The 13,522-nt window shown below is 38.9% G+C and overlaps 1 protein-coding gene and 1 long non-coding RNA gene across 7 annotated transcripts in view; both read left to right on the forward strand.

The window, feature by feature from the left end:
• USP37 (ubiquitin specific peptidase 37) overlaps positions 1-13,522 on the forward strand; it is a 62,390-nt gene that overhangs the window by 42,041 nt on the left and 6,827 nt on the right. For all 6 annotated transcript variants that reach the window (XM_036434560.2, XM_036434561.2, XM_036434559.2 and 3 more), the window contains 5 exons: positions 760-898; positions 3,915-4,170; positions 5,070-5,236; positions 8,992-9,052; positions 12,846-12,961. In XM_036434560.2, the coding sequence (XP_036290453.1) occupies positions 760-898; positions 3,915-4,170; positions 5,070-5,236; positions 8,992-9,052; positions 12,846-12,961 (739 nt within the window). The remainder of the gene's footprint in view (positions 1-759; positions 899-3,914; positions 4,171-5,069; positions 5,237-8,991; positions 9,053-12,845; positions 12,962-13,522) is intronic.
• On the forward strand, positions 9,060-10,273 carry LOC123652197. Its single transcript, XR_006741361.1, has 2 exons — positions 9,060-9,906; positions 10,216-10,273. It is a non-coding gene; the product is annotated as an uncharacterized LOC123652197 (long non-coding RNA).

Below are 13,522 nucleotides of genomic sequence, written 5' to 3' on the forward strand. Positions count from 1 at the left end.
TATTGTAATGACTTAGAATCAACATGAGTATCAGTTATTGCACTGTGTTTTAATATAATAATGCCCTCAGATGGCATTATCCTAGAAGACGGTTTACCTTTACATCAAATGACTTATAGTTCTTTATTGCCCTGTTTGTGGTTATTCTCTCTCATTTCTTAGCTCTCATTTCTTGATGAACTTGCTACATTATGTTATACAACATTTCCTGGGAAAGAAGGGCCCAAAGAGTAAAGTACTTGGGCTTTGAAGCTGCTCCCTTCCTTAGAAGCCTTTTTCTTACTTTTGAATCCCTGTATTTTGGAAGGTAGAGGTTGCCACATGTCTGACCTACATATAAGTGGATAAGTGGAATGTTACTGTTAATTTTAAAGTACATGGATCATAAATTAAAATTTTAAAAATTAGTTCTCATACTCTATTGTCAAACACATTTATTCATTGCTATGTTTGCATGCATTCAGTACTGTACTTGCTTTATAAAGATAATAAACTTCTTTGGGGCTGATCATTAAAAGAAAAAAGGCACGAAGTGATTGGTTTACTGACATAATATAAAAGCTGTCTATCAAAGCATGACTCCTGAAGCAGGGCAAAGGTAATAATGTTTAAGTATACTTTTTGATATATCTTTATTTCTGTTACATTTTCCATAGAGGAAAAGCTTTTGTTTTATTTTGGTACGTGTGTTTCAAAAAAATAACTAGGACAGTGTTTATTTATCAGTCTTATATAGTTTTTCCCCCCCTTGGATTACAGGAATTTCCCCTTCAAATTCAAGAGCTCATTGGCTTTGAGCCTTGATTCAGACAGTGAAGATGAACTAAAACGCTCTGTGGCCCTTAGCCAGAGATTCTGTGAAATGTCCTGTGAGCAACAGCAGGAAGATCTGGAAAAGGTAAGTAATTTCTTATCAGAATATCTGACAAAGATTTGTATAGCTCTTAGTAGCCAAACAAATGCCTTTTATAACCAGCATCAGCAAACTTAATACACAAGATAGATCATAAATTTAATGGGTCTGTTTAAACACCAGTTGTTGCGGTTTTTAATCATTTTCTTTATTTTTCAATTACAGTTGATGTGTGTATTATTACATTAGTTTTAGGTGTACACCCCAGTGATTAGACATTATATAGCTTACTACTAATAAGTGATCGTCTCAATAAATCTTGCACCCACCTGATACCATACATAGTTATTAGAGTATTATTGACTGTATTCCCTTACCTGTTCTGCTTGTTTATTTAGATTTAATTGTTGATAGATATGTATTTATATCTATAGATATATATTCATAGCCTGATCCTAGAGTCACTCAATGAAAGATACAGGGCATGCTGAGGCCAGATGTATATTTGAGAGGGTTTAGGAAAGCATGAGCCAAGATATGCCATTCATATAGAAAAGCCACTGGAAACAGCTTGGGTGGGCTGCAAGTTTGGGGGGGAAAGTCTTAGGGAATAACTAGGGTAGGCAAATTGTGTGAGCCAGGTTGAGGGAGTCTCAGTTATGGCGCCTGCCTGCCTGCTCTGTGTGGGGAGGGCTCATCAAAGGAACAATGGACTCTGTCAGCATTTCTATCTGGGAGAAAGCTGCCTTTTCTTTCCTCCATCCCTCAAGCTCTCACCTTGATGCTAGGCAGTCGGTTCCTCCTATAGTCTCTGATGTCTTTCAGGCTGCTCCCAAGTGGGAGTGAATCTGAGTAAGTCTACATATGGGCCTTTTAAGAGACTGCCTGGGACTCCAGCAGCCCTCCCTCTCCCTCAGCCTCAATCCCAGCTGATTTTTATAGCCTGAAGTTATGACAACTTCTCTTCCTGGCACTGAAACCACTGAGCTGGAGGACCTGGTGTGGGGCTGGGACCCCTCACTCCTCAGGTGGCACCTCTGCAGCTGAGATATCCCTCCCGATTTTTATCTGTAACGCGAGGGTGTGGGGCCAGCCCATTCCACATCTCAAGTCCTACCAGTCTATGTGACTTGTTCTTTAATTCCCTAGTTTAGCACTTCCATTCAGCCAGACCTCGGGTGGTTCTGGGTGATAGTTGTTCTGTAGTTTAGTTGTCATTTCAGTGTGGCTGTGGGAGGGTGCAGATACAGCGTTTACCTACACTGCCATCTTGACTGAAAGTCCCCAACACTAGTTTTAGAATGTGCGAGTTTAAAGTTGGATTGAGACTTTTTCAATTGAGATGTAATTGACATAATGTATTAATTTCAGGTGTACAGTATAAGGATTTGATATTTGTTTATATTGTGAAATGATTACCATAATAAGTCTAGTTAACATTCATCGCTATACATAATTACCCAAATAATTTTTTATTGATTTCACAGAAGAAGAAAGAGGGAGTGAGAGATAGAAACATCAATGATGAGAAGGAATCGCTGATTGGCTGCCTCCTGCACGCCCCCCTCTAGGGAGAAAACCTGCAGCCCAGGCATGTGCCCTTGACAGCAGTCGAACTCGGGACCCTTCCGTCCTCAGGCTGACGCTCTGTTCATGAAGCCAAACCAGCTAGGGCCCAAAAGAATTTTTTTCTTGTGATGAGAACTTTTAAAATTTTCTCTCTTTACAACTCTTAATATGCAGTACAGCCCAGCTGGTATGGCTCAGTGGTTGATCATCGAACAATAAACCAGGAGGTCTCGGGTTCAATTCTTGGTCAGGATACGTGCCCAGGTTGCAAGCTCAATACCCAGTAGGGGGCATGAAGGAGGCAGCTGATCAATGATTCTGTCTCATCATTTATGTTTATATCTCTCCCTCTCCCTTCTTCTTTGAAATCCATAAAAATATTTTTTAAATATGCAATATAAGATTATTAACTGTAATTACCATTCTAGGACATATTTATTTTATAACTGGAAGTTTATACCTTTCAACCCCCTTCACCCATTTTATATATATCACACACACACACACACACACACACCACCCTCATCAAGCAGTCACCAATCTTCTCTATATCTATGAGCTTGGATTTTGTTTGTTTGTTTGTTTGTCTTAGATTCCACATATACTAGTAAGTGAGACCTTGTGGTATTTGTCTTTTTCTGACTTTTTTCACTTAGCATAATGCCATCCATGTTGTTGAAAATGTCAAGATTTTCTTCTTTTTTATGGCTAAATAAGATGTATGTATACTACATCATCTTTACTCATTTATCCATCAGTAGACACTTAGGTTGTTTATAAGACTGAGATTTAAGAAATGAAAGTTGTAGATAAATTGCTTTCTCCTGTAAACCTTCAAAGCTACTTTTATTTTTATGTTATTTTTAATGTTTTATATATTGATTTTTAGAGAGAGAGAGGAAGGGAGAGAGAAAAAAATCCATTTGTTGTCCCACTCATTTATGCATTCATTGGGTGATTCCTAATGCGCCCTGACCAGAGATTGAACCCACAGCCTTGGCATATCGGGACAAGGCTCTGACTGAGTGACCAGACAGGGCTTCCTTCAAAGCTTTTACATACTGGTCCTCAAACAATTACTTGCTTTATTTTGGTACTAATTGTTAATACGATGGAACCAGAGTAAATGTTTTACATCAACAGACTAACCACATAAACTAAAAGTTTAAATAATGTGTGTGAAAGCATAACTATATTATTTCCTATCTTGACACATAATGATAGTTAATATTTTGAAGATACAAGCTTTTCTGGGAGTTTGCATTATCTTGTCCAACTGTTTGATTTTATATGTGTATATATGTTTATTTTTTATAAATATTTATAAGTATTTTTTATTTTATTCATTTGTTCAAAAAGAATAAGACCTGAACCCAGAGCATCAAAGAAAGGAAACTTTTTAGAAATAAAAATAAACTTCTCACTTTAAACTCTTAAGATTGCTAAATTTGTAGTCATTCAGGTTTCCTCTAAAAGTAACTCTCTATTTCAGGATTCAAAATCATGCAGAATAGAGCCTGATAAGTCTGAATTGGAAAACTCGGAATTTGATGGAATGAGTGAAGAAGAGCTTTTAGCAGCTGTTTTAGAGATAAGTAAGAGAGAAGCTTCACCATCCCTGAGTCATGAAGATGATGATAAACCAACCAGCAGCCCAGATACTGGATTTGCAGAGGATGATATTCAAGAAATGCCTGAAAATCCAGATCCTATGGAAACTGAGAAACCCAAAACAGTCACAGAACCAGGTAGGTTTAATGAAGATAGCTGTTAAATAAGGCATAACTATGTTCAAAATCATAGCGACAAATGGCTTCTAAATAATGGGAAGTATGAGATGAACCTGTCTAATGTACAATATAAAAGTTATATGGCCCGCAGGCCAGAATTTCCCTACCCCTCGTCTACAAGAACGGAAAGAAATTGATGGTTAATTTTTTATCTCCTTGAACAAATATTCTAAATATATATGTCGTCATATACTTGTGTAATACATGAGATGTTTATTACATACTTTATGGAACTTTTTTTTTTTTAATGTGATTTTATTGATTTTTTTAGAGAGAGAAGGGATCAGAGGGGAGATAAACATCCATCAGCTGTGCCTCCTGCATGCTCCCTACCAGGGATTGAGCTCACAATCTAAACATGTGCCATGACTGGGAATCCTACTGGCGACTTCTAGGTGCAGGGGATAATGCTCAGTCAACTGAGCCACACAGCCAGTACTGTGTAACTCTTGATTCAGAATATGTATAAGGCTTATTTGATTATTAATTCTAAAACACTCATTTAACACACATTATAATAAACGGGGAAAGCTCGTTATTAGCTATTTTTGGTTGTCACAGCTAGAGAGAGGGGTAGTACTGACATCTAGTAAGTAGAGGCCAGGGATGTTGCTAAACATTCTTTAATGTACAGAACAGCCGCCCCCCCAACAACAACAAAAATGTACCACCCAAAATATCAATAAAGTTCTTAGATAGAGAAACCCTAGTCTACATGTAGTAAGATGACATTGAATATCCCAAGCAAGCTATGTGTGAGGTTGGGGTAAATTACTCTCTGAACAGTAGATGTCACTCTAGTCCAGAGATTCCAGTTTATTAGGATTTCCCACTTATGTTTTGTTCTGCTTCCTCAGATCCAGCCAGTTTTACTGAGATAACTAAAGACTGTGATGAGAATAAAGAAAACAAAACCCCAGAAGGACCTCAAGGAGAGGTTGATTGGCTTCAGCAGTATGATGTGGACCGTGAAAGGGAAGAGCAAGAGCTTCAGCAGGCTTTGGCTCAGAGCCTCCAGGAGCAAGTAAGATTTATATTGCTACTTTCTTCATCCTTGTCTTTCCCAAGAACTAGAATAGTAGTAGTAGTAGTAATCTACATGTGTAAAAGGCTGTGCAGCTGTCCCACCGGTAGCTCTGACATGCAGTGAGCACCAAGGTGCAGACACTCAGCATAGGAGCTGCCCACTGCAGTGACTTGGCAGCTGTGGTGCTTGGGTGACACACCTTGGAACCAGAGAGGAGGGAGCCCAATTCCTGGGTATTACCCAAGAACTGCCCTCTTGCAATCCAAGACCCCTTGGGGGATGTCAGAAAGCCAGTTTCAGCCTGATCCCTGAAGGCCAGGCTGAGGGACCCCTCTTGTTGGAGGGACCCCCGCTCACTCCATAGATGCCCTCCTATCTCCAGGTGCGGCCTGCTGGGGAAGGGAAGGACCTTAGGAGGTTGGCTCTAGGATAAGTCTGGTCCGTCTCATCCAGTCCCACCCAACAAGCCACCTTCTAATTATTTTTTTTAATATATTTTTTTTATTGATTTTATACAGAGAGGAAGGGAGAGAGATAGTTAGAAACAACGATGAGAGAGAGTCATCGATCAGCTGCCTCTTGCACACCCCCTACTGGGGATATGCCCGCAACCAAGGTACATGCCCTTGACCGGAATCGAACCAGGGTCCCTTCAGTCCCCAAGCCAATGCTCTATCCATTGAGCCAAACCGGTTTCGGCAAGCCACCTTCTAATTAATTTGAATGTGCATGAATCCGTGCACTGGGGCACTAATAATAATATAATAACAACAACAACCACCAACGTGTTTTTTGTTTTTGTTTTTTAATCTATTTTATTGATTTTTTACAGAGAGTAAGGGAGAGAGAGAGACAGTTAGAAACATTGACCAGCTGCCAATGTACATGTCCTTGACTGGAATCGAACCTGGGACCTTTCAGTCTGCAGACCGACGCTCTATCCACTGAGCCAAACTGGTTTCGGCCACCAACATGTTTTAAACATTTACTATGTATCAGGCATTGTTCCACATGATATGAATACAATGTCATGATCCACCAAAACAATAAAAACCTTGGGGCTTTGCATTGGTTTTGAAAAAGACACTTTGGTAATTTTTCAGTTTTTGAAAATCCAAATGCAACAAAATATATTGTTGGTTACCTTCTATTACAATAATTCATTGCATGCTAAAGCAAGATGGGTTACTAGAGATTATCCCAATCCAATTTTATTTGCAAGCATGGAAACTTTATTTCCTATTGTTTGAACAGAAAATTCTTAGAAATATCTGAAATTCAGATTTTAGTCACAGACTAACATTTATCTGTTCTTTATATATACTAGAGGCCTGATACACGAAATCCATGCAAGAGCAGGCCTTCCTTCCCCCGCCTGCCAGCACCAGCTTCCCTCTGGCACCCGGGACCAAGCCTTCCTTCACAGCCCAGCTTCGGCTGGAAGGTCATCTGGTCTAATTAGCATATTATTACACTTTTATTATAGATTCTGTTCTTTAATTTTTAGTTCTTTTTTTTCCTATTTTAAAAATTTTTTAAATATATTTTTATTGATTTCAGAGAGGGAGAGACAGACAGAAACATCAACAATGACAGGGAATCATTGATTGGCTGCCTCCAGCATGTCCCCCACTAGGGATCTAGCCTGCAACCCCAGAACATGCCCTTGACCAGAATCGAACCCAGGACCCTTCAGTCCGCAGGTCAACACTCTGTCCACTGGGCCAAAACACATAGGGCTAATTTTTAGTTCTTTATATTTATATTTGCCAAAGTTGTATGATTTGCACTGTTGCAGTCATCAAGGTATTTGACTTGTGTTGACAAGACATCAAAATATCTGACATCTGAAAAGTGTTGTTTTCATTCTTTTCTAATCGTATGTAATCCAAGTCATGTAATTAATAAAAGTTTAACAAGACTCCCTAGAATAAATGAATAGTTTTAGTGTTTACAAACAGATTAAGAAATCTAATTTTGCCTGGCTGGTGTGGCTCAGTGGTTGAGTGTCAATCCATGAACCAAGAGGTCACTGGTTCGATTCTGGTTGGGGCACGTGCCCAGGTTGTGGGCTCGATCTTCGATACAGGGCATGCAGGAGGCAGTCAATATATGTTTTTCTCTCATTGATGTTTCTATCTCTCTATCCCTCTTCCTTCCTCTTTCTCTAAAATCAAAAACATATTTTAAGAAATTATTAAATAAGAAATCTAATTTCTCTAAAACAGTGGATCTTAAGCTTAACTGCACAGGTAATATTAACCTGGGAGTTCAAAAAATACTGATGCCTGGCTTATTCTGCCTCTCAAATTCTGAAGTAATTGATCTGGCCTGTGGTCTGGGCATCTAGATTTCTTAGGCTTTTTTGTTTGTTTGTTTTTTGTGTGCTTTTTTTTTTTTAAATATGTTTTATTGATTTTTTTACAGAGAGGAAGGGAGAGGGATAGAAAGCTAGAAACATCGATGAGAGAGAAACATTGATCAGCTGCCTCCTGCATACATCCCACAGGGGATGTGCCTGCAACCAAGGCACATGCCCCTGACCAGAATCGAACCTGGAACCCCTCAGTCTTCAGGCCGACGCTCCTCCACTGAGCCAAACCAGTCAGGGCTAGATTTCTTAGTTTTCTTTTTTTTTTTTTCCTTTCTTTTTTTTTTCTTTTAGCTGCATCCCTTTGATTCTAATGTGCAGCCAAGGTTGAGAACTGCTACTTTATTTTTAATATATATATATTTTATTGATTCTTCTTTACAGAGAGGAAGAGAGAGGAATAGAGAGTCAGAAACAATGATGACAGAGAAACATCCATCAGCTGCCTCTTGCACACCCCCTACTGGGGATGTGCCCGCAACCTTGGTACTTGCCCTTGACCGGAATCGAACCCGGGACCTTTCAGTCCGCAGGCCAACGCTCTATCCATTAAGCCAAACCAGTTTCGGCTATTTTTAGTATATTTTATTGATTTTTTACAGAGAGGAAGGGAGAGGGTTAGAGAGCTAGAAACATCAATGAGAGAGAAACATCAATCAGCTGCCTCCTGCACACCTCCTACTGGGGATGTGCCCGCAACCAAAGTATGTGCCCTTGACCGGAATTGAACCTGGGACCTTTCAGTCTGCAGACCAACATTCTATTCACTGAGCCAAATCGGTTTCGGCAAGAAGTGCTACTTTAAAACTCTTTAAAAACCAGCTTTTCTGTATTCTAACTGCCCTCCCTTGCCAGCCTGATCACCCCCAACTGCCCTTCCCTGCAGGCCCGATCGCCTCTAACTGCCCTCGCCAGCTGGCCTGATCTCCAGCTGCTTTCTCCTGCCAGCCTGGTTGACCCTAACTGCCCTCCCCTACTGGCCTTTTTGCCCACAACTGCCCTCCCATGCCAGCCATCTTATGGTGGCCATCTTGTAACATTGTGGGGGTGGCCATCTTGTGATGACATGAGTGTGAGACGCCACCTAGGCTTTTATTAGTATGGATGTCACATTGAATGGCTTTTGGTTAGCAAACCAAATGTCATTGACTAGAAGAGATAGCAATTAAGCGATTTTAATCCCCCAGGTTTTGTTTTAGGAGACAGTGTAGGAAAAAGTAAAGAACTTTCCCACATCCTTCAATAGGTCATGTTCCAAACATCCATGAAATTAGGTAATATATTACTAATAATATTTCTAGAGCAACTGATTTTTATCATCACTAAATAAGTTTAACCGGTACCTCTTTTAAGTGCCTTAGTTTTATTCTTGTCTTTTTAGGAGGCTTGGGAACAGAAAGAAGATGATGACCTCAAAAGAGCTACAGAGTTAAGTCTTCAAGGTGTGGAGATTATTTTAATTATTTTTTTTTAATGGTGACGTGAATCACACAGAAAAGCATGTAAAATTTATTTTTAATAACAATAGCAAATTTGAACACCTCTCAGGTAAAGAAATAGAATCTTAAAAGATACCTGGATTCCTCTTTTTTCCTCCTTTCTCCTAAAAGAAACCACGATTCTAACATTTGTATTCATTAATAGTTTGCTTTTTTTGATTTTGAAAAAATTAAATAGGATAGGTGGCTGTAATCTATCTATATGAAAATGCAGTAACTCCCCCTGTTAAGACTTCTGGGAGAAAATAAGGTGGCTTCAGGTTCCCCAGGAATTTACAAGAGCTCACTGTGAAAATCAGTGGGCAGTTATGTGTGAGTATTCAAAAGAGTAAGGTTCACCATAGTTAAGGCATTTGCCAGAGCTAATATATGAACCAGGTGCTGCCCTCCCATAGGGACATGTAACCACAGGAAGTGAGCTAAGTCTGTATTTTCTGTTTCTAAGATTATTGTGGTCTTCCTCCAACTCAGAAATAGATCAAAGCAAAAACATTTTGATGGTATAAAATGAGAAAGATTGGTCTAGACACCATGACATGCATGAAAGAGCAAGAATTTGGGACATGGTTGAAACTATTACAATAAGAATTCAAGCTAAGCTCACCAGGCATTCTATTCTCAGATTAAAAAGATGGTACCATGGTGGTGGTGATGGCTGTGTAGAGTCCAATTGCTCCAGTCTGCACTGGTTGCCCTCTACGTGCATGCACTGCCATCCTGAGATCACCCTAATCATTCTCCTCGGAGCTTCCTCTGGTTCTTTGCTCTTTGAATTTCCCATTGCCTGTATCTCACTAGTCCTCTTTCTTTTTTTCTTTTTTTTTAAGGAACTCTTTTATATATATATATATATATATATATATATATATATATATATATATATATATATATATGTTTTATTGATTTTGTACAGAGAGGAAGGGACAGAGATAGAGAGTCAGAAACATCGACGAGAGAGAGTCATTGATCAGCTGCCTCTTGCACACCCCCCACTGGGGATATGCCCGAAACCAAAGTACATGCCCCTGATCGGAATCGAACCCGGGGCCCCTCAGTCCCCAAGCCGACACTCTATCCATTGAGCCAAACCGGTCCTGGCTCACTAGTCCTCTTTCTTGATTTATTTGTGCTTTGATAGAGAACACCCCCAGGTAGTTTTCTTGATACAGAGGAGATATGACAGGTTTTTTTTTAAACCTTGCAAGTTTTATTTTACTCTAGTATTTAATTAGTAGTCTGGCTAAATATAGAATTTCAGTTTTGCAGTCATTGTGAAAACATTGTTTCCCGCCAACTTCATGCTGCTGGGCAGTGGGAGAAGTTGGTTTGCGGGGTTGCTGTGTGAAAAGTCTAAAGCTGTTTGTTCTTTATGCTGATGTGACCTCTTTTCTCTGAAAGCTATAGTATCTTCTCTTTGTTTTTGTTGTAATGAAGTTTCACACTGATGTGCCTTGATGTGTGTCTGTTTCATCATTTTGGTAGGGCACTTGATGAATCATTTTAATCTAGAAATGTATCTTTGAATTCTAAGAAATTTTCACTGATTTCCTCTCTTCCACTCTTTCTCTTCTCTTTGGAACTCATATTATCCAGACTTTCTAGTATAGTCCTTTTAATTTTCTTATCTCTTCAGGTTGTTTTCATCTTGTCATTTTACTCTCCCTCTTGAAAGTTTTTCCATCCTTATCTCCAACTCTAAAACTTTTCTAATTTTTAAAAACTGATTTGTTTTGTGAATGTTCCTTTTTTTGTAATTTTTTGTTTGTTTTGGTTTGGAAATAATACCATCTCAGTTCTCTGAGAATATTAAATATAGTTCATTTGTTTGTTTATTTCAAGTTTACTATAGCTGAATAGATCCCATCTCTTCCAGATTGCTCTGTACTGTTTATTATGGTCTTTATATTTCTTATTAGAGACTTTCCTCGGATATCTAATAATCCTTGATTGTCAGCTTATGTTTAAGAATAGGAAACTAAAAAGATGATTGGATACTCTGAACACATGAATCACTGGCATGGTCAACTTTTGAATTTTACAGGATGGGACTGTTTGGAGATGATGTTAATATTTTATCCTTTCTTTGGGCTGCTCAGATTCCTAAAGAGTGTTCTAATTTCTTGCCTTTGCCTAGAGATGAAATATGTGGCTGCCAGAGCTCTGAAAGGCAAGTCTAAGAATAGGACTGAGGCGGGGGTAAGCACGCCCTTCAGAATGCAGGCTGTCACCTGGATGCTGTTCGCAGTGTGGTTCACATAGCCTCCCCTTTGCCTGCACGCTCCAGAGACTGTTTTACCTTCTCCACAGGTTTCATTTGTTCTAGCAGCAGCAAGTAGGGTACAGTGGATCCTGGGAGTCTGTTTCTCAAATAACTTTCATCTAATCGTTATTTTTATCCCCTACTTAGCCTCTATTTCCAGAGATACCTGGTATTTCCAAGTTGTATGTCTTTTGAAGATTTTGAAGATTATAAATTGAATGGTTCTCAATTTTTCCATTATTGCTTAGGATTTGTCTTTGGCTTTCTCAGATCTGCCACCCATCTACTTTCAAATTCCAGGATGTTGAGGCCAAGTCTTTTTTTCTATTCTTCCCATTCTTAGGAGTTCATGTCCTTTAGACCGGTGGTCTGTGGACACTGGTGGTCTGCGAGGTTCCAATGGTTATCAGCTGCTGCTTTAAACAGCTCTGTTCTGCCAAAACCGGTGTGGCTCAGTGGATAGAGCGTCAGCCTGCGGACTGAAAGGTCCTGGGTTCAATTCTGGTCAAGGGCATGTACCTTGGTTGTGGGCACATCCCCAATGGGGGGTGTGCAAGAGGCAGCTGATTGATATTTCTCTCATTGATGTTTCTAGCTCTATCTCTCTCTCTTCCTCTCTGTAAAAAAATCAATAAAATATATTAATAAAATAAACAGTTCTGTTCTGTGATTTTAGTGTAATTAAATATATTTCAGAGCAGAGATCCATTTATGCACAAATGCTCCTGTGATTATTTAAGGATAGATTTATCATTTAAAGAAAAAATGGGCCCTGACCGGTGTGGCTCAGTGGACAGAGCATGGACCTGAGGACTGAGGGGTCCCAGGTTCTGGTCAAGGGCAGGTGCCTTGGTTGCGGGCTCGATCCCCAGTAGGGGGTGTGCAGGAGGCAGCCAATCAGTGATTCTCTCTCATCATTGATGTTTCTAACACTCTCTCTCCCCCTCCCTTCTCTGAAATCAATAAAAAATTTTTTTAAATGGATCTTGGATTTGTTTGTGTAAGGTAAATTTAAGACTTAAAGGTTGAATTTACTTTATTTTTGTTAAATTTCAAGAAAATGATTTAATATTAAAGAGAATAAAAGGATAGTGACCTTTTTATGGTCTCTGAGATAATTTATATTTGCTGGTGTTGCCTAAAATATGCACCATGTACTTCAAAATTATTTATATAAAATAGGATTTAATACAATTGGATCTCTTTAAAGTTAAATTCTCCTCTTCAGTTTTAGTCTTTGTGTGAGTTATATGCCTTTCATATAGATATATTTAAAAGGAAAAGTAGCATTTCTTTTACAGATACTAGCTACCTGAGTTTTTTTTTTTTTTTTTTTTTAACCTGAGTTATTGGTCCCCAGAATTGGCTGGGTGAATTGGATGATAAAATGTGTACCCACATTGTTCTTTGCTTCCTAATCATCTTTTTGTGTCTATTCCAAGAAATTTTATAAGACTCTGTCTTTGTGTTCCTCAGAGTTTAACAACTCCTTTCTGGACTCACTGGGCTCTGATGAAGACTCTGGGAATGAGGATGTGTTAGACATGGAGTACACAGAAGCTGAGGCTGAGGAGCTGAAGAGAAACGCTGAGGTAGGTGACATTGGTCTGTAGGTAGCATTGGTCTGTCAGTCAGTATCGCTCCTGCTTTTCATCTTCATGGGCCCTATTGAGGTGCATTTCTGCCCCTCTGGTAACCAGCAAGTTGTCTTCACTTTCTCTTGTCCTCTGCTCCTCATTTCTGCCAAGATTCAAAACAAAATGGAACAAAAACAGAAATACATCTTGACTACGTTATGTGCAGTTAGGTAAAACCAAGTGACATGGTATATTAAATTTCTTTTAGTTCTACCGAAACTGTAAAAACTGTTAAAAGTAATAATGTTACTAGAATGCATTGGAATCTTTCATCTTATTTTACTTTATTCTTAACATTGAGCATTTATGTTGTTTCTGTTTCTTCGGTGTAAAAAACATACATTAAGGAACTGAATTATTGTAACATTTTCTATATTTAGGATTTCTCTCTCTAAATCCCTAGAAGTCAATTACTACATCAAAGTTTATGACTATTTTAATGATTTCTGGTTTTTATATAGTTGTATTTGTTCCCAGAATTATACCTAATAGTGCTGCCTTGGTGCAGGAATATCT

This window comes from Pipistrellus kuhlii, unplaced genomic scaffold (assembly GCF_014108245.1).
Source record: "Pipistrellus kuhlii isolate mPipKuh1 unplaced genomic scaffold, mPipKuh1.p scaffold_m20_p_127, whole genome shotgun sequence".
In the NCBI taxonomy this organism is placed as follows: Eukaryota; Metazoa; Chordata; class Mammalia; order Chiroptera; family Vespertilionidae; genus Pipistrellus; species Pipistrellus kuhlii.